Source organism: Hemiscyllium ocellatum, chromosome 32 (assembly GCF_020745735.1).
Source record: "Hemiscyllium ocellatum isolate sHemOce1 chromosome 32, sHemOce1.pat.X.cur, whole genome shotgun sequence".
Taxonomy (NCBI): Eukaryota; Metazoa; Chordata; class Chondrichthyes; order Orectolobiformes; family Hemiscylliidae; genus Hemiscyllium; species Hemiscyllium ocellatum.
Window position 1 is genome coordinate 10626786 of NC_083432.1, and position 21823 is coordinate 10648608.

Here is a 21823-nt window from a genome sequence, read left to right on the forward strand (position 1 = left end):
TAGGCTCCATGTGGCTCATGGAGTCTGTCCATTTGAAATATCTATCTCCCTGGCAGCTTTGGGAGGCTCGTCTCTTCATATTTCTCCGCACTAACCCCTGCAAATCCACTTTCTTTTGTCTAGAGTTCAACGAAAGCAGCAGAAGCAAATCCAAATACTCATCCTTAACGTTTAGCCGTGCTGTTCTAATCTAGATTCGTAAATAAGATAATCAGCATACTTTACACGCCATCTCTTATCAATATAATGTGGGTCTCGACTATTGGATTCTGTATTACAAAAATATTATAGGCATGTGGCAAAAGACTGATTTTTGTGTGTATTCAGATAGCGTGTACCATTCAAATTTATATACATGGTGAAAGTGAGAGTTAAGTTGTGTGCTGTTGGAATTTCCAAGGAAGAGCATTTGAGGAATACTGGATTAGTGCCTGACACGGTGACATTTATTTACAGCAAATCATTTGTGCTACAAATTTAATATTTTGCTTTTTCTTTTTCTGTGAAATACACCAAGAGTTACAACTGTTTATCTCCTAATGAGAACACTATTCACGATTATCATTCCACTATATAAAGGTTAACGATAAAGTGCACTCATGTACAGGAAATGCAGATGACAAACTTTCAGTGTAAAGAAATCTGTGAAATAATGTGCTGTTGTACTTAAGGAACTGCACATTAAGGTTAAATGTGTTTCTTTTTTGCCTAACCTTGTGCAAATGCTAAAATGACTTCATATAACTTTGTTAATATGAAGTGCATTTAGGGGACATTTCCAAATATGAATAGAATTACATGGCAGTGAAATTGACATAACATCACAAAATCAGCAATAGAATAATTCATACAATCAGAAAGGAAACTGAGAAATGGAAGGAAGTGAATAAAAGATACAAGTAATAAAGGGAGAGAAAATGGTGTTTTGTGGAGGTGAATTCCTGATATTCATTAGGTAGAGAAGAGTTGTGAGAAGCAGAAGTGAAATATTTCACATTGGCAAGACCTGGAGAATCAAGAAAGAAAGGCATGAACTTCATTCCACAGCAACTGTAGTTCAGTTTTCAAGTCAGGATATCAAGAGCACCACACTCTGATTAAAATGAAGGATGTAAAAATGAGCAGGAGTAAGGAGATAACTGAAAAACATGATGCAAAATAAATTAAGAAGCGAATTCAGAAATGTTCATTGGAAAAAAAAATTACACAGCTTACTTTAAGACATGAATAACTATTAAACATCTATGGCATTTTCAGATTTGAAGAACTAGTTTTGTTTGGGTTTGTTCTGTTCTAACCAGATATTGCAAGTGAAATTTCTAGGTTGGGACCCTAAATATTATAAAGCAAGTGGCATTTCTGAAACAAATAGAGGAAAAGGAGGATTCAAAAATGAATGGGCAGCTTATTGATCTGACCGAGGATTACCGCTCAACAAATTTTAAAATAATACAGGTTACCAACATGACAGTCGTGTTAATAGGCATTGTGTTTCTTCTTTTCAGGTTAGCACATTTCAAATCATCAAATCATTTGCTAACAAAATTTCACAATACAGGCAGTTCTGTTATTACACGGCTTTTATTAACGTGAATTGGTTGTAACATGATTAGGTGAATAGGGAACGCTATTTCTAAAGCTTGAACTTTTAAAGTATGTGTTGGCTATAACGCAATTAGATTGCCAACACTAAGTGTTGCTAGTATTGCATGATTTTTGAATAGTGCAGAGTTGCACAGGAACACAATTGGAAGAACTGCTTGTATCGGGAATACGAGTTGCAAAGGTCTACATAATATTTCTCGAAGTGTTTTTTTGCAACTTTTTAGAACAGTTATTGTGTATTAGAAATGTTAAGGCAATTATGTTTCCAGTTGCTGAATGGCAGACGCAAGGTGTGAATTGTGAAAATGCTCCAGTGTGGACATTAAAATTACAAATAAATTTCTGTATGAGTGCCTGGTCTTCTTTTCAAGATGGAGAGGCCAGACAATAAAAAATGGAAAGCAGTCTGGTAATGTTCACCCACTCATCTGGGGGGATGGCACTGAAAAATCCAGAAAAAAAGTATAATTTCCCTTTCTCCAGGGTTTCTGTGGCTCTTCTGTTAAAGATAAGCCTAAGGGAGTGGGAGAATGCCATTGGAAACTTAACTCCCATATTCTTTGCTTTGGGAATGTCCCCTTATATTCATAATTTTAACAATAGTTGCACCTGGTTTAAAATAAAGTTTTAAAAAATTACCTGATGTAAGTTGACTTAACTTAAAATACTCTTAAATATTAACAACTACAGATCGGTAGAGAGCAAAACTTCATACAACATTTACAGTATTAAACAGAATAACCTCGCAGCTGAAGCAAACACTCACTGTGTATCGTTGAAGGTAAATTAGTCCTGATCCCATGCTAGTGCAGAGAACTGATTTCAAGATAAAATGCAGATTGGTGTCTGAGGTTCTGGAAACGTACCAACAGTTCAATGTAATGCACCCATTACATATAAATCATAGTAAACTGAATACAAGCTGTACAATTCACAGCAGTATCTTTGAAAATAAATGTCATTATCTGCACCTTATTGTAACTTGTGTGTCAGACTTCTTTAAAAAGCCAAAAAAAATTACTCATAATTATGTTAACCTTCCTATGTAAAATAAAAGCATAAACTGATCTGATGCATTAGTCTAAACATTCATCACTTGAGCACTCATACTTTGATATTCGTATCACCTTTCTCGTTCCTGACATTTAAACTTTTATACAATAGTTAGAAAAGTTAGAAACTACTCATAATTAAGCAACGGAATGGAACTGGACCTACTAATGTTTTCTTTTCTGGCTTATTTCATATGTAAGTGGAAGCAGCTTCATTGTACAGTGCACTCTGTGGCTACATGTGCAAGGGGTTTAATTGCAAACCTGCTCACAATATGGGATTTATAATCTAGAGAATTCCCTTTATACATTTGATTCTACGAATGGTCTCTTTGGTTTTAAAGGTGACGTTTGCCCTTGCCGCGAGTCTCTGGAGAGCTGCCGATATATACTGTCCTGGTATGCTTGGGCAACAGGCAATGTTCTAGCCACCTTCACATCTGGGTATGAGGGAGCCTGACTAACCCTCTCCAAAATCTCTGCCCGGGATCCATTAGTCAGCTTACCATGGGAGACACATATATCGTCGTCTATCAGATGGCCATTTTGGGCATTGTTAGTTTTATTGAAGAAAGCAATGTTACTGACTAAGGGTGGACTATAGGAACCAGACTGGGGAGACATTCCTCCAGAGGAGGTGGGACTGGTGATGACAGTGTCAACAGATGACACAGCCCACGTCCGGCTCTGCTGGTGCATGTGAGTATATTGCTGTGTCCGTGCTGTTTTATCTATTATCCCCATGAAAGGTGTGGTCCTGGAACGACCAGAATCTCCAGGATAACCCTGTGTTGGAGAGATGGGAGACTGTTCTTCACAAGATCGACTTTCATAAGTGGGTTTGAGTGGAATCTCCATCTGTTGGATGGATGCAGAAGGACGGAATGAAGACACAATATTGGAGCTAGAAGAAAGGCTATTGTTAGAGGGGGAGAAACGAAGGCCAGTGCTTTGAGAATGGAGCAATGGTCGAGGTGTTGGTGGATGAGGTTTAATTTCTGGAGGATTCACAGTGAGTGCCCTCCTGATCATGTGAGATACATCTGGAGATGCAATCTGGCTGGACGGAACAGAAGATCTTTCTAATTCATGCTTGGAATGGGAAACAGGATAATACGAAGCAGATTGACTGCGACCAATTTGAGGAGTTTGGCCATACCTCATTCCCCCTCGAAAGGCAGAAGAGGGTCTTTGGTTGTGATCCTCTTTAGTCATTACTGCTCCTGGATGCTGGCAAACATTGCTTATTGCACCAGCGCTTAGACTGGCTTGCACATGCTGCACAGGTCTACTGTCTGCCACCGCTCCACCCATTACAGGCTGGTAAACCAAGCGACTTTGAGTAGGAGTCATATCAACTGAAGACGATTGATGCTTAGTGCTCATGGAGTGGGGCCCCTGGTTATAGGATCCACCAAGTATAACAGCACTAGAATGTACTGCAGAGCTTGGCTGATTAGTGCGTACAATTTGGGCCTTGGCTGGCTGTAATCTAAGCCCTTGTTGGGGTAAACCTGATGGTGGTTGAGATAACTGATAGGGTCTTTGGGCCATTTTGGATAAAGGAGACTTCGGCCTACCAGGAAGCTGACTTATAGTGGGTTCCTGTTGATACCGAACTGGTGAGCCAGACTGAGGCCTATATATACTCATACTATCTGCAGGAGGGCTGGATCTGTACTGTGGGGCTCTACGCAATGGTGAAGGAGGAGGACTAGACTGATATTCTTTGCTTTGTCCACCCACTGGGGGGGGGCTAAAGCGATATGAAGACCCTTGATGAGCAGGGGAGGTAGGCGGAGGGCTAGGCCGATAATGAGAATTCTGGTGAGTAGGTGAAAGCGATGGTGACGTAGATTGGTAGACCTGCCGTGTTGGGGAGGAGACTGAAGTGGTTGGTCTGTAGTCAAAGACCTGGTGAGAGTTGAGAGGCGAGCTGGATCTGTAGCTGGGCTCACGGTGTGCTGGGGAAGAAGGTGGACTTTGGATGACTGGCAGTCCTTGACTAGATCTTGCTTCTGTCTGTAGGCCAACAGAGACATTATCCAACTCTTGCTCCAAATATTCTTCATCATATAATTCATGCATAGAGTCTACATCTTCTCGCTGAGTCTGTTGCTGTTGTTGGGCATACTGCATTTGCTGACCATACTGCATTTGTCTGAACTCCTCTTCTACTCGTATCAACAAACGTTGTATTTCACGGTTATTTGGACAAAGTTTTACGGCTTCGTGCAAATCTTCCAGAGCAGCTGGAAATTGTCTGCATGAAAGAGAAAAGTGTATGTAATAAATATGCTTCTACTTTAAAGACATTTAAAAGTTACCTTCAATCATTCCAAGCAGATAGCCCTCAAAAGGACAAAAAGTAACACACCCACTTTCCAGAGAACTCCCAGCATCTGTCAAACCTTCAAGGGGATTTTCCCCAGCCCTGTGTTTCTGGGGTTAACCTTACATTACTCTGCATATTCTACAAACTTTCGGTCAATGAACTGCCTGGGTTCCCACAACTGACTAGATGACAATTGGGGATTTCTTTACCCCAGCTTTTGTTTAAGCATATGCAATGAAGACATTTCCACTGGTGGCAAACAAATTCTCTGAACAATACATTACATTGGTTTTCATACCTTTATGCTATCTTAAGAGTAGTTTACACATACAGGTAGCTCTCCCACGATGCCGTAGTTGCATTCCAATGAAACCTCAGTTAATAGAAAATCATTTAATAGAAATAATAGGGCCGGAGCAGACCAGCAAAAAGTATCATTGATGATCGCTCAAAAATCACCCAAAAGTCCAATGCAAAGTATAGCACAGCTTGAATGAAGGTTGAAATCATATTTATTAATGAAACAAAAGTAAATTAACATGGTACATTAAAAAAAATGTAAGAATGCTATTCTGTATACAGTACCTTTCACAGAAAGCTGCTTAATCAGCAGCTGATATGTAAAAGGCAAGGGAGAGGCAAGAGTGGACATTGGACCGCTGGGAAATGAGGCTGGAGACAAAGTCATGGGGAACAAAGAAATGGTGGAGAAATTGAATGGCTACTTTGTATCATTCTTCAAGCCAGAAGACACCAGTAGCATACCAGAGCTTCAAGAGAGTCGGGGGCAAAAGTGAGAGTAGTGGCCATTACTAAGAAGGTGGTACTGGGGAAGCTGAAAGGTCTAAATCAGCTAGATGACTAAATCACCTAGACCTAAATCACCAAGGAGATAGCTGAGGAGACTGTAAAGGTATTAATGGTGATCTTTCCAGAATTACTAGAGTCAGGAAGAGTCCCAGAGGATTGAAATGTGGCTAGTGTAACACCCCTGTTTTAAGAAGGGAGGGAGGCAGAAGGTGGGAACGTAGAGACCAGTTAGCCTGCCCTCGGTCATTGATAATATTTTAGAGCCCATTATTAAGGGTGAGATTACTGAACACTTGGAAGCGAATGCTAAAACAGGGCTGAATCAGCATGGCTTCATTAAGGGGAAGTCAAGCCTGACAAATCTGTTAGGAGGAAACAAGCAAGTTAGACAAATGAGTGCCAGTGGATGTGTGTAGGAGGCTGCTAAATAAGTGCCTATGGTGTTAGGGGAAAGGCATTGGCATGGGTCCTGAGGCGGTCGAGGCATCGGGTGGTAAGGGAGTGGTGATGGAGGAGGCCCAGCACCTGCATGTCCTCGGTCGAGTGGGAGGGGGAGTCGAAATGTTGAGTCATGGGACGGTGGTGATTGATGTGGGTGTCCCAGAAATGTTATCTGAAGCACTCTACAAGTAGGCATCCAATCTCCCCAATGTAGAAGAGATCGCTTTGGAAGCAACGGATACAGTAAATGACATGTAGAAGTGCAGGCGAAACGTTTGATGGATGTGGAAGGCTCCTTTGGGGCCTTGGTCAAGGTGAGGGGGAGGTGTGAGCTCAGGTTTTGCAATTCCTGTGGTGGCAGGGGAAGGTGCCAGGAGGGGAGGGTGGGTTGTTAGGTGGGGTGGACCTGACCAGGTAGTGGTGGGAATGGTCTTTATGGAAAACGGATAAGGGTGTGGAGGGAAATTTAATCTTTGGTGGTGGAGTCCATTTGTAGGGGGCAGAAATGGCGGCGGATGATGCAATGTATGCAGAGGTTGGTGGGTTGGAAAGTGAGGACCAGGGGTTCTGTCCTTGTTGCGGTTGGAGGGGTGGGGTTTGAGGGCAGAGGTGCGGGACATGATGACATGCACTGGAGGGCTTATTCATGTTATAGATTAACAATCTAAACAAAGGAACTGAATGTTTGCAGGTGATACAAAGATAGGTGCAACAACAGTGTGGAAGAGGTGGGGAGACTGTAGAAGGACTTGGTAAGGCTACAAGAGTGGGTAAACAAGTGGCAGATGGAACACATTGTGGGAAAGTGAGAGGTTATGCACTTTGATAGGAAGAATAGAGGTGTAGACCATTTTCTAAATCTGAAGCACAAAAAGATTTAGTTCAGGATTCTCTTAAGGTTAATAAGCAGGTTAATAAGGTTAGCAGTTAGGGAGACAAATGCAATGTTTGCACTCATTTTGAGACGGCTAGAATACAAGAATAGGGATAAACAGCTGAGCATGTATAAAACTCTACTCAGACTGTATTTGAAATATTGAGAGCAGTTTTGGGCCCTGTATCAGGAACAACATGTTGGTGTTGGAGGGGGTCCACAGGAGGTTTACAGAATGATCCCAGGGATGAAGGGGTTTATGATATGAGGAGCAGATGAGGACTCTGGGTCTGTTTTCTATGGAGTTTAGAAGGATGAGGGGGAATCTTATTGATACTTACAGAATACTGACAGGACTGGATAGCGTGGATGTGGTGAAGATGTTCTCACTAGTAGAAGATACTAGGACCCAAGAGCACAGCCTCCGATCCTTTAGAACTGAGATGAGGAGGAATTTCTTCAGCCAGAGGGTGATTTATCTGTGGAACTCATTGTCACAGAGGATGTGGAGGCCAAGTCAATGAGTGTATTCAAGTCAGAGATAGAAAGGTTCTTGATTAAAAAGGGGATCAAGAGAGTTACAACGAGAAGGTTTGAGAAACCTATCAGCCATGATCGAATAATGCGCTGAATAACCTAATTCTGCTCCTATATCTTATGGTCACATTATATTACCATCTCCCCATCAGAGCACGCATATTTTTGAGTTAATAGATGCTGTCAGACCTGTTTAGTTTCTCTTGCATTTTCTATTTCAGATCTCGAACATCAAGAGTTCTTTGTTTCATTTGAATTGCTTCTTTGGGGAGGCTACAGACATGATTAATTAGAATGGTTCAGAGGGCGCAGGGTTACTTTACATGGGTCGGAGAGAGAAACCGACTCGTTCTCCCGATGAGATTTAATGAAGGTGTCTAAAATCATAACAGCTTTTGGCATAATAAATAAAGTTTCCAGTCATTGAATGGTCAAGAGCCAAATAATGCCAATTAGAGGTGACTGGCAAAAAAAACCAGATAGTGTGGTACTGAAAAAGCACAGCAGGTCAGGCAGCATCCGAGGAGCAGGAAAACCGATGTTTCAGGCAAAAGCCCTTCATTAGGAATGAGAAGCCAGAGTTTGGACATTAGGAAACCCTTTCTTATGCAATATTGCAGAGGACTGTGAGTACAGTCCCAAATAAAAGTTGGATAAATAACTAAAGGAGTAAAAATTACAATGATATGGAGAAAATGGGGAAATGGGATTAACCAGCCCCTCAAAAGAGCTGGCACAATTTTAATGTTATCACAATTCTGCCTGTTTGTAATCTAAACTGCCACTCACATGACCTGTCTAAATCTCTTTGCAGACTTGTTCTGCCATATAGCTGTGAATCTTGGCAAACACAAGAGACATTGTTATTCTTGGTCCCTTCATCTAAGTCATTCAGATACACCGTCAGTAACTGAGCACCCAGCATTGATCCATCTGGCACACCTGACAATTTCTCATTTATTGTTCAATTTTGCTTCTTTTTTGTAAACCAAACCTCTATCCATACTAACAAATCCATGTCCCCAATTCATGCACCTTTATCTTGCAAATTAACGTTTCATTTGCTACCTGAATCTAATCAAAATCTAAGAGAAAAAGAACCGAAAACTTAAGAATAGACAAATCTGTTTTTAGAAGTAGAAAACAGTGAAATTGACATTATCCTGAGCTCTCGGGTCTGGACTTTCCATGCACTGAACAAAGTGAGCTCTCACTTTTCCAGATGGGTCTTGCTCAACCTGGAAGTCACTATGGGAGATGTTCTCCATTATCTAAACTAAATTTAGTATTAAGATTTCTCTAAAGGATGTGGACACTTTGGAAAGGGTGCAGAGAAGGTTTACGAGGATGTTGTGTGGTATGGAAGGTGCTAGCTATGAAGAGAAGTTAAGTAGGTTAGGATTGTTTTCGTTGAAAAAAGGAGATTGAGGGGGGACCTGAAGTATACAAAATCTTGAAGGGTATAGACAGGATAGATGGACATAAGCTTTTTCCCAGGGTGAAGGATTCAATAACAAGAGGTCACACTTTCAATGGGGGATACACATGGCAAGTACTTTTAGACAGAAGGGTGGTAGGTGCCTGGAATGTGTTGCCAACAGAGGTAGTAGAGGCAGGCACGGTTGATTCATTCAAGATGCGTCTGGACAGATGCATGTGTAAGTGGGGAGCAGAGGGATCCAGATGCTTAGGAATTTGACGAGAGGTTTAGACAGTGGATTTGGATTGGCTTAGGCATGGAGGGCTGAAGAGCCTGTTACTGGGCTGTAAATTTTCTTTGTTCTAAAGGAAATTTCCCAAAGGAAACAAGCTACACTCCAAGTTTGAGAAAATGTAGCTGCAAAAGAGACATCAATGAATGTTCCTTGGGATGAGCTTCTCAACTACCTGGACTTCGAGACAAAGAACCATGTTAAATGAATTATTGGGTCAGTAAGCCAAATACCCTTTCCATCATTTTAAGTATTCAATATGAAGGCTTTTGTCTTATATTTTGACAGAATCTTAGGTTTTCTAAATCAGCCCTTTTAAATCCATCCCGTGAAATAGAATCCTTGATGTGTCTGATGGGCATATTGGCATTTGGAATTAGGAGACCTGAGACAGACAAGCAGGAGGCTGGAGGAACACTGCAAGCCAGGCAGCATCAGGTGGTGAAGAAGTCAATGCTGACTTGCTGATGCTGCCTGGTTTGCTGTGTTCCTCCAGCCTTCTGCTTGTCCACTTTGGATTCTAGCAGTTTTTTGTCTCTAACTGGGAGATTTGGGAGGCAGAGATTCAGGGCTCAGCAAATAGTGAAATGAAATGCAATGCCTACAAATAATGAAATTCAAACTGATATGCAGCAAGAAGGCTTTGATTACTGGAAATGGACATCTTGCTGGAATGAGTAATTATAGAAGAGTGCCTTCAGATTGAACTATTTCTGATGCACAGTAGGAGTGTGCTATTAAAGGAACCGTGTTACATCAAGTCATAACTTTAAAGTTATGAAATTTCAGTGAAGTAGCAGCATTGATATTGTTACAATTGTTACAGCATTTCTATAGCAGATGTTATCTGATTAATGCAGAGGCATAGTTAAATACTGTAATAAACTCAGAAACAAAAACAGAAATTGCTGGAAAAGCTCAGAACTGAGGAAGGGTCACCCAACCTGAAACGTTAACTCTGACTTCTCTCCACAGACGCTGTCAAATATGCTGAGCTTTTCCAGTAATTTCTGTTTTTGTTTCTGATTTACAGCATTCACAGTTCTTTAGGCTTTTATACTATAATAAACGCAATAAACGCAAAATGATAAACTGAAGCATCAACAAAATTCCTACTCAAGATGAATTTTAGAAATTTGATCTTTACTGTATAGCACTTATTGGAATAAGGTTTTCAGTATCAGTTCCAAGTCTGGTCAAAGTCATTAGTAATTCTTGTCATTCAAGTAGCTTTAACTTGTTGAGATAAAAAGCTATTTACAAAATGGCTCTATCTTCAGTTCTATTGCAGATTTTATTTTACATTTTTGCCTCTTTTAGAATTGAACCTATTTTATCTCAGTTATTTGTGCTAAACTTTATCTCTGGGCAATTACAATCGGTGGCTGTCAATCCTAGGGCCACGTTTTCACTTCCGAGGTAGGTAGCTCAAGTCAGGGTTTTCTCTGGCTCTGTGGACCTGCCTCAGTTTAAGGGATTCAATTACACATAATCTTTCTTCTGGGGGATAGTGGATAGGTGTGGAATGGATTTGGGTCCACTGACTCCAGACGCAGATTTAAAACTATTCAAAATTCAAGATTACTGCATTCAAAATTATGAAGAGTTTTCATAAATCAAGTACGGGGTTACAAACTCTGTAAAGTGGGTAAAGTAAGCCCAAGACATAAGTTTAAAGTAACTGCAAATAACCCATAGGGAAATTCATTATCTTTTTACTAAAATATTTGTCAGCCTCAGGAAGGATTATATTCCCAAGGAAATTCCAGAACATAATTTGGCATGTACTTGAATGACTTATTTGCAGGATTAGGAGATAGAAACTTATAGGACAGCCTTTTCAATGAAATAGCATGACAGAACTGGCTTCTTTCACCGTATAAAGTTCTACCACTTTCAGAAGACAGATAGGAGGTTCTGTGGGAACAAGAGAACAACACTCTCAGTTGGTGTGTGCCTCCCAGGTGTCAGGGTGGGTGATGTCTCAGATCATGTTTTCAGGATCATGTTTCCTTGAGGGGGAGGGGGAGCAGCTCCAAGTCATGGTCCACAGAAGTACTAATGACGTAGGTAAGAAAAGGGATGCTGATTTAAGGCATAAATTTAGGGAGCTAGGATGGAAGCTTAGTGCTAAAAAAACAGAATTGTTATCTCTGGTTTGTTGCCCGTGACATGTGCTAGCAAGGCGAGAAATAGGGAGAGAGAGGAATTGAACATGTGGCTACAGTGATGGTGCAAAAGGGAGGGTTTTGGATACCTCGATAATTGAGGCTTATTCTGGGGTAGGTGGGACTTCTACAAATAAGATGGTCTACACTAAACCAGAGGGGTACCAATATCCTGGACAGAAATTTGCCAATGCTCTTTGGGAAGTGTTAAACTAATTCAGCAGGGGGATGAGAACCTAAATTGTTGCACCAGCGTCCAGGAGGTTGAGCATAGTGAGGTCAGAAATGGAGTTTCAAAGTAGCAAAAGTTCACTGGCAAGCAGGAACGTGGTTTGAAGTATGTTGAATTCAACATCAGGAGCATCTGGAATAAGGTGGGTAAACTTGCAGCATGGTTTGATACCTGGGAGTTCGATGTTGTGGCCATTTTGGAGACATGGATAGAGCAGGGACAGAAATGGTTGCTGCAGGTTCCGGGATTTATTTCTCTGTTTCATTAAGAACAGAGAAAATGATAAAAGACCCCCGTGTGGCAGTATTATGGTAGCAGAAAGGATGTTTGAGGACTCATCTACTGAGGTTGTATGGGCTGAGGTCAGAAACAGGAAAGGAGAGGTCACCCTGATGGGAGTATTCTATGGGTCTCTGAATAGTTGTAGAGATGTAGAGGAAAGGATACCAAAGATAATTCTGGATAGGAGTGAGAGTAATAGAGTAGTTATTATGGGGGACTTTAACTTTCCAAATATTGACTGGAAATACTATAGTTCGAGAACTTTAGATGGGTCAGTTTTTGACAATGTGTGCAGGCCAAGCCACGTTGGATTTCGTACTGGGTAGTGAACCCAACCAGGTGTTAGCTTTGAAGGTAGGTGAGCAAATTGGTGGTAGTCGCCACAGTTCGGTTATGTTTAGTTATGGAAAGGGATATGTATATACTGCAAGGCACGAGTTATTGCTTAGGGAAAGGCAATTGTGATGTGATTAGGCAAGATTTAGGATGCAGAGAATGGTGAAGGAAACTGCAGAGGGTGGGCACAATTGAAATGTGGAGCTTATTCAAGGAACAGCTACTGCTTGTACCTGTCAGGCAGGGAGGAGCTGGTCGAGTGAGGGAGCCATGATTTACTAAAGAAATTGAATCTCTTGTCAGGAAGAAGAAGAAGGTTTGTTAGGATGAGATTTGAAGGCTCAGTTAGGGCACTTGAGAATTACAAGTTAGCCAGGAAAGACCTAAAGAGAGAGCTAAGAAGAGCTAGGAGAGGACATGAGATGTCATTGGCAAATAGCATCAAGGAAAACCCAAAAGCTTTCTAAAGGGATATCAGGATTAAAAGAATGACTAAAGATTAAGGCCAATCAAGGATAGTAGTGGGAAGTTGTCCGTGGAGTCCAAGGAGTTGGGGAATTGCTAACTGAATATTTTTTGTCGGTATACACATGTTGTCGAGGAGAATACTGAGATATAGGCTACTAGACAAGACTGGATTGAAGTATGAAAATAGATAAGTCCCATGGGCTAGATGGGATTTACTCTAGGGGCGGCATGGTGGCTCAGTGGTTAGCACTGCTGCCTCACAACGCCAGAGACACAGGTTTGATTCCAGCCTTGGGCAACTGCATGTGTGGAGTTTGAACATTCTCCCCCTGTCTGTGTGGGTTTCCTCCAGGTGCTCTGGTTTTCCCCCATAGTCCAAAGATGTGCAGATCAGGTGAACTGGCCATGCTAAATTGTCCATAGTGTTAGGTGCATTAGTCAGACGGAAATGGGTCTGGGTTGGTGTAGACTTGTTGGGTCAAATGGCCTGTTTCCATACTGTAGGGAATATAATTCTCTGGGAAACCAGGGAGGCTATTGAAGAGTTTTTAGCTTTGATCTTTTGTTGTCATTGTCAACAGAAATAGTGCCAGAAATCTGGAGGATAGCAAATGTTGTCCCCCTGTTCAAGAAGGTGAGTACAGACAACCCAAGTAATTACAGACCAGTGAGCCTTATTTCGGTTGTGGGTAAAGTGTTGGAAAAGGTTATAAGAGATAGGATTTATAATCATCTAGAGAGGAATAAGTTGATTAGGGATTGTCAACATGGTTTTGTGAAGGGTAGGTTGTATTTCACAAACCTTATCGAATTCTTTGAGATGGTGACCAAACAGGTGGATGAGGGTAAAATGGTTGATTTGGTGTATGTAGATTTCAGTAAGGCATTTGATAAGGTTCCTGCTGAAACTGTGTTGCTGGTTAAAGCACAGCAGGTCAGGCAGCATCCAAGGAACAGGAAATTCGACGTTTTGGGCCAGAGCCCTTCATCAGGAATCAGGCTCTGGCCCGAAACGTTGAATTTCCTGTTCCTTGGATGCTGCCTGACCTGCTGTGCTTTAACCAGCAACACATTTTCAGCTCTGATCTCCAGCATCTGCAGACTTCACTTTTTATTTGATAAGGTTCCCCATGGTAGGCTGTTTCACAAAAGATGGAGGCATGGGATTAAAGGTGATTTAGCTGTTTGGGTCAGAAATTGGCCAGCTGAAGGAAGATAGAGGATGGTGTTCGATGGGAAATGTTCATCCTGGAGTTCACTTACAAGTAGTGTACTGCAAGAATCTGTTTGGGGCCACTGGTATTTGTCATTTTTATTTTTCATTTGACCTTGATGAGGGCGGAGAAGGATGGGTTAGTAGATTTGCGGATGACAGTCGGCAGAATTGTAGACAATGCAGAAGGATGTTGCAGGTTACAGAGGGACATAGATAATAAGCTGCAGAGTTGGGCTGAGAGGTGGCAAATGGAGTTTAATGCGGAAAAGTGTGAGGTGATTCACTTTGGAAGGAGCAACAGGAATAAAGAGTACTGGGCTAATAGTAATTTTCTTGGTAGTGTAGATGGGCAGAGAGATCTCGGTGTCCATATACATAGATGCCTAAAAGTTGCCACCAGGTTGATAGGGTTGTTAAGAAGGCATACAGCGTGTTAGATTTTATTGGAAAAGGGATTGAGTTCCTGAGCCACGAGGTCAGGCTGCACTTAGAGTATTGCATACAGTCCTGATCATTATGGGGAGGATGTGGAAGCCTTGGAAAAGGTGCAGAGAAGATTTATTAGGATGTTGCCTGGTATGGAGGGGAAGGTCTTATGAGGAAAGGTTGAAGGACTTGAGGCTGTTTTCATTAGAGAGAAGAAGGTTGAGAGGTGACTTAATTGAGACATTTAAGATAATCAGAGGGTTAGATAGAGTGGACAATGAGAGCCTTTTTCCTCAGATGGTGATGGCTATCACTCGGGGCCATAGCTTTAAATTTGAGCGATGTTAGATAAGAGGACAGATGTCAGAGGTAGTTTCTTTATACAGACAGTAGTAGGGGCATGGAATGCACTGCCTGCAATTATACTCGTCAACTTTAAGGGAATTCAAATGGTCACTGGATCAACATATGGATGAAAATGAATTAGTGTAGGATAGATAGACCAGATTGGTTTCACAGGTCGGTGCAATATCGAGGGCTGAAAGGCCTGAAATGTGCTGTAATGTTCTATGTTTCCTCAACTTCATTCCCCCACCTCATCCCAGATCCAACCCTCCAACTTGGCATCATCCTCTTGAACTGTTCTACCTGTCCATTTTCTTTCTCACCTATGTGCTCCACTATCTGGTCTGAACTATCACCATCACCAACCCCCCTGCATCTACCTATCGCCTTCCCAGTTACCATCCCCTCAGTCCCATACACACTTCCTATTTATCTCTCAGCCCCCTTCCCTCCCCCTACATTCCTGATGAAAGGCTTATGCCTGAAACATTGATTCTCCTGCTCCTCGGATGCTGCCTGAGCTGCTGCGCTTTTCCAGTGCCACATTTCCTGACCGTTGATTACTAATGGCTACCAGTTAATCTCTTCGGTCCAGAAAGAGAAAGAGAAACTGTGAAGTGTCATTTGTTTGGGTAGTGTATTGTCCTTAAAGATTTTTCAAAATGCAGGACTGGAATTAATCGTTCAAACTTTTATTTTTAAATCTTCCTTTCCCTCAATATATCTTTTTGACCTAATTTGATGTTTTTCTCTGTTGTTCCTCTTTTTCTTTTTCAATCCTAAATTTAGTGAGCTTTGACTGTTGTTGCTGATGCTCATGCAGGTCCCCGATTTCCTGTCACTCTGTTAACAGATCGCACTCTGAAAAAGTTATGCAAAAACATTTCAAGCTGAAGATTGCAGTGAAACACCTTGCTCAAGAAGGAGAAAACAACCTGTTACATTTTGGTACAGAAGATATAAAGCAGCTGAAAATCATACTGACTAAAATGTGGTGACAAAACATGGTCAGCAGAAATAAATGTTTGTGCACAAAGGGCACCTCAATATCTTTTGAAAGCTAGTGCTTCATTTCCTTTGCTGAATTAAAAACAGTTTCCTCCTCCCTCTCCTATTTACCTGCTGCTTCGCTTTGCTCTAGCTCTGGCGTAATATGCCTCATATGCCTTAGGTTTCAGCTCCAGGGCTTTGGTTGCAAACTCTTCCGCCATCCCAAAGTCCTACAAGAAATAACACATACATAGTAATAATTTGGGTCGTAATAATTTGGGGGTACTGTTTCAAACAGGGAAAAGTTCTTGTAACAATAAACTGAAAACTGTGTTGACTAAAGTGATTTTCTATCTCCCTAATTTTTAGGCTATGATGCCTCTGTGAACAACGTAATTGTAATTGCACCAGAGATCGAAGGTACTATGTTTTATGTGAAGGACAAAATTGAAATTCACAACTTTCAATTGATCCACAATTCTGAATTCCCACACATGGTACAGTGGAGATTATCATCACTACTGATATTCAGTTTCAGAATAAGCTACTTAGTGCATCATCTGCATTCTTTGCAGCCTTCAGACATCGTGAACATGACTTTAAAAGTAAAAGGAAAGTTTTATTTTAGATCATAAGACAGGAGCAGAAATTAGCCCATTCAGCCCAAAGAGTCTGCTTTGCCATTCAATCATGGCTATAAAGTTTCTCAACCCCAATCTCCCATTTTCTCCCCATAACCTTTGATCCACTTGACAATCAAGGACTTATGTAACTCAGTTGTAAATATACAATGACCTGGCCTCCATTGCCTTCTGTGGCAATAAATTCCATAGATTCACCATTTCCTTGTTAAGAAGTCTTTCCTTTTCTCCCTTCTAAAAGGACTTCCCATTACTCTAAGGCTGTGTCCTTGGATCCTCATCTCTCCTACCAATGGAAACACCTTTCCAATATCCATTCTGTCCAGACCATTCAGTATTCTGTAAGTTGAAATTAGATCCCCTCACCCCGATCCTTCTAAATTCCATCGAGTATAGATGGGGAGTCCTCAAACCTTCCCCATATGTTAAACTTTTCATTCCTGGGATCATTCTCGCGAACCTGCTCCAGGGCCAGTACGTCCTTCCTGAGATATGGGGTCCAAAGCTTTGCACAAGACTCCAAATGTGGTCTGACCAGGGCCTTATAGATCCTCAGAAGTACATCCCTGTTTTGGTATTCAAGTTGTCTCAAAATAAATGCCAATAATGCCTTCCTAACTACTGATTCAACCTGCAAGTTTGCCTTGAGAGAACCCTGGATGAGAACTCCCAAGTCTCTTTGCACCTCAGACTTCTGAATTTTCTCCCCATTTCGAAAATAGCCCATGCTTCTACCCTTCCTCCCAAAGTGCATGACTACACACATTCCCATACAGTACTCCATCTGCCACTTCTTTGCCCACTCTCCTAACCTGTCCAAATCCTTCTTCAGCCTCCCCAACTTCTCAATACTACCTATCCTTGTATCATTTGCAAAGTTAGGGAATCTAAGCTAATCTTAAAAAAAAGTTAGTCAGCTTGCCCTTATAGTTCCTTCATCTCAATCATCATTGTATAAAGTGAAAAGTTGTGGTCCCAACACTGAGCCTTGCAGAACACCACTTGCTGAGAAAGATCCTTTTATCCGCACTCTCTGCTTTCTGCCAGACAGCCAATCTTTTATCTGCGCTAGCACGTTGCCTGTAACGTATTCAGCAGCTTCCTGTGTGGCATCTTGTCAAAGGCCTTCTTTAAACCCAGGTAGATAACATCCATCAGCACTTCTTGGACTAACTTGCTCATTATTTCCTCAAAGAATTCAAGCAGATTTGTCAGGTATGACCTCCCCTTGATGAAACCATGCTGACTTTGCCCTACACGTCCAAGCATTCAGAAATCTCATCCTTCACAATGGATTCCACGGCAAAGTTAGACTAATCAGTTTGTAATTTTCCGTCTTTTGCCTTACTCCCTTTTAAAAAAAATGCCTCATTAGCAATCTTCCAGTGCTCTGGGACCCTCCCTGACTCCAGCGATTCCTGAAAGATCATGATAACCCCTCCACTATCTCTTCAGCTATTTCATTTAGAACTCTGGGGTGTAGTCTATCTGGTCCAGATGATTTCTCCACCTTCAAGGCATTCTGTTTTTCTAGCACCTTCCGCTTGGTGATGGCCACCATACTCAACTCTGGGGGCAGCACTGTGGCTCAGTGGTTAGTACTGCTGCCTTCCTGGGTCCCAGGTTCAATTGCAGCCTCAGGTGACCGTCTGTGTCGAGTTTGCACATTCTCTCAGTGTCTGGTTTCCTCCCACAGTCCAAAGATGTGCAGGTCAGGTAAATTGGTCATGCTAAATTGCCTATAGCGTTAAATGAATTAGTCAGAGGGAAATGATTCTGGGTGGGTTACTCTTCGGAAGGTTGTTGTGGATTTGTTGGGCCAAAGGGCCTGTTTCCACACTATAGAGAATCTGATCTACCCCCTCACTCTTCTCTTCCACCATGACTGACGCAAAGTAATTATTCAGTTTCTCAGCCATTTCCTGAGGAACTCTCCAGCATCATTTTCCAATGGTCAAATGTCCACTTTTGTCTCTCTTTTGGCCTTTATAAATCTACAGGAACTTTTACAGCCTTCCTTTATATTACTGGATAGCTTCCCCTCATGTTTAATCTTCTCCCTCCTTATTTCTATTTTGTTCCTCTCTGTTAGTCTTTGTGAGCTTCCCAATTCTCTGGTTTCCCACTGCCCTTTGCCACATTATATGCTTTCGCTTTTGCTTTTGTGCTATGCCTGACTTTCTTAGTCAGCCATGGTTGCCTCATCCTCAATGTACCATACATCTTTTTCTTAGGAATGATTATTTGCTATGCCTCTTGAATTACTCCCAGAAATTCCTGCCAATGCTGTTCCACTGTCTTTCTTGCTAGGCTCCTCTTCTCATCAATTTTGCTCAGCTCCTCCCTCATGCGTCTGTAGTTGCCTTTATTCAGCTGTAATATTGTTACCTCTGATTTCTTCTCCCTCTAATTGCAGAGTAAATTCAATCATAGTGTGATCAGTGCCTCCTGAGAGTTCCTTCACCTTAAACTTCCTTATCAAGTCTGCCTCATTACATAAAACTAAATCCTGTATTGTCTGTTCCCTAATGGGCTCCACCACAAGCTGCTCCAGAAGAATTTCTTTTCTTGCAATCCACTACCAACCTGTATCGAAATCCCCTATGATCACTGTAACTTTGCCTTTCTTTCACACCTTTTCTATCTCCTGGTGTATCTTATGCCCCAGCTCCTGACTACTGTTTGGAGATCTGTATATAACTCCAACTACGTTTTTACTTAATCTTTGTGGTTCCTCAGTTCTACCCACACAGATTGTACACCACCTGACCCTAATTTGTTTCTTACAATTGATTTAATTTCTGACTAATAAGGCAACCCCATCCCCCCTGCCTATCTTTTCGATATGATGTATATCCTTGGATATTCAGCTCCCAGTCCTGATCCCCTTGCAACCATGCCTCTGTGATGCCCACCATGTCACACCTGCAATTTCGATTTGCACCACAAGGTCATTTACCTTATTCCTTATACTGCGTGCATTCAGATGGAATATTTTCAATCCTGTATTAACTGTCCCTCTTCTCACTGTCATTTATTTGTCCAGTGTCCTTGATGTTTGATTGCTAACCCTTCCCAAACATTCTGTCCTATTTGTTTCTGTGCTGGAGACTTTAATAACCTCTTCTCAGTTCTCCTTCCCAGTCATTTCTTTCATGGTTTCCACGCTGTTGAATCTATCCCTACCTGCTGCCAAGTTTCCCTCTGGGGAAAGATTGATTGATTCATCCAGATGGAGAAAATGATGGCACAGGCCTGAATCCAAGCAATTTTAGCAGTGGAGGAATAGGGCAAGTTCTCATTTGCATATCCATAGATCTGTAACTGCTTCCTAGCCACTCTATCCATGCCTCTCATAATCTTATACATCTGAATCAGACCCTTGTAAAACACTCTGTGCTCTGCAGAAAATAACCTGAGCCTAACCAGCCTCTCAAAGCTAAAATGCTCCAAACCAGGTAACATGTTGGTGAATCTCCTTTGTCCCTGTTTTAGCACAATCACATCCTTCCTTTAGTGTGGCGAGGAATTGCACATGGTACTCCAGTTGTTCCCTAACCAAGGTTATATACAGTTCGAGTATAACATCCACTGCTTCTTTTGGAAGTTCATTCCTTACATGAACCACTCATTGTGTGAAAATTTGCCTTTCAAGTCTTTTTTTTTAGAATCTCTCACCTCTCACCTTAAAATCGTGCCCCAAAAATCTGTCGTTGCTTAATACAAATCCCTCTTTTCCAGACCATCTGTTTCCTTTCACATAACATACTTTGTTGTGGTTGCTTTCACTAAAATCATCATGCACTGCCATCTCCAACACATGTCCACCTTCGTACCCAGCACTGTGCACTGCTCCTTGTTAGAGCTTCTTTTAACACAGAAGTGTACAGTGAGATAGTTTATGTGCTAGTTTTAAATTTCCCACTATTCTCTAGATTCAGAAAAGTTTCCATTATATTGAAAAACAATGAATGTTAACGCCTTTGTTCATTAAGGGAGGAACGCAGAAACAAAACTACAAATCAGTTAGCTTAATTGGTCAGAGTTGACAGATTTGTAAAAAGGAAATCACGAATAACCAATTTGTTGGAGTTTTTAAGGAAGAAACGTACTGCAGATAAGGATATCTTTGATGTGTTGTCTTTAGATTTCCAGAAAACATTTGACAAGGTGCTACATCAAAGGTTATTACAGAAAATAAAAGCTAAATTTATAATGAAGTGTACAATCTGTTAAACCTGGTAGATTAGATTAGATTACTTTTTATTAGATTAGATTACTTACAGTGTGGAAACAGGCCCTTCGGTCCAACAAGTCCACACCGACCCTCCGAAAAGCAACCCACCCAGACCCATTCCTCTACATTTACCCCTTCACCTAACATTATGGGCAATTTAGCATGGCCAATTCACCTAACCTGCGGGACATAAAAAACCATGGAGACCGAGATGGATGGATGTAATGCAGTCCTGGGTTTGAATGCCAATGGCAAGTTAAAACAAAACTTCAGAGGCACACCATATAACTAGTGATTTTTGAGAAGATTTGTAGCTAATGTTTAGACTGTGGGAGGAAATCGGAGCACCCGGAGGAAACCCACGCAGACATGGGGAAAATGTGTAAACTCCACACAGATAGTTGCCTGAGGCAAAACCTCTGTTTCAAACTGGCAGAAATACATTGCAGGATATTTTGTAGTTTAATTTATAAAAGCAGTTCATTATTATCATGTGCAAGCATCTTTCCCAAACATAGAAAATATCTTACATTTTTTCCCATAATTTAATTTGTCAATAAATGTACCAGGGATTCAAAAGTGCATCAATATTATCTAGTCCCTGATCTCAATTTTGTCCTTCAGTAAGTTTTTCAGCATAAAAACCATGGAGACCAAGATGGATGGATTTAATGCAGTCCTGGGTTTGAATGCCAATGGCAAGTTAAAACAAAACTTCAGAGGCACACCATATAACTAGTGATTTTTGAGAAGATTTGTAGCTAATGTTGATAATAAGTATGTAAGTTAGCTCGCTGAGTTTCAAGGTTTGTTTTCAGACATTTCGTCACCATATTAGGTAACATCATCAGTGAGAGTCTCCAGTGAAGCGCTGGTTGTATGTCCCGCCTCTATTTGTAGGTCTTGGTCTTTTAAGTTGGCTGATGCCATTTCCAGTTCTTTTTTTCAAGGGAAGGTAGATAGGATCCAAATCAATGTGCTTATTGATGGAACTCTGGTTAGAATGCCACGACTCTAAGAATTCTCGTGTGTGTCTTTGTTTTGCCTGTCCTAGAATGTGGGTGTTGTCCCAGTCAAAGCGGTGTCCTTCTTTGTCTGTATGTATAGAAACTAGTG

The 21823-nt window shown here is 41.4% G+C and overlaps 1 protein-coding gene across 5 annotated transcripts in view; it reads right to left on the bottom strand.

Annotated features, from left to right (window-relative positions):
* Positions 1-2568: 2568 nt before the first annotated feature.
* LOC132830691 (protein TANC2) overlaps positions 2569-21823 on the bottom strand; it is a 996151-nt gene continuing 976896 nt past the window's right edge. For all 5 annotated transcript variants that reach the window (XM_060848498.1, XM_060848499.1, XM_060848500.1 and 2 more), the window contains 2 exons: positions 15959-16059; positions 2569-4920 (listed from right to left, as the gene is read on the bottom strand). In XM_060848498.1, the coding sequence (XP_060704481.1) occupies positions 2961-4920; positions 15959-16059 (2061 nt within the window). In that variant the 3' untranslated portion in view covers positions 2569-2960. The remainder of the gene's footprint in view (positions 4921-15958; positions 16060-21823) is intronic.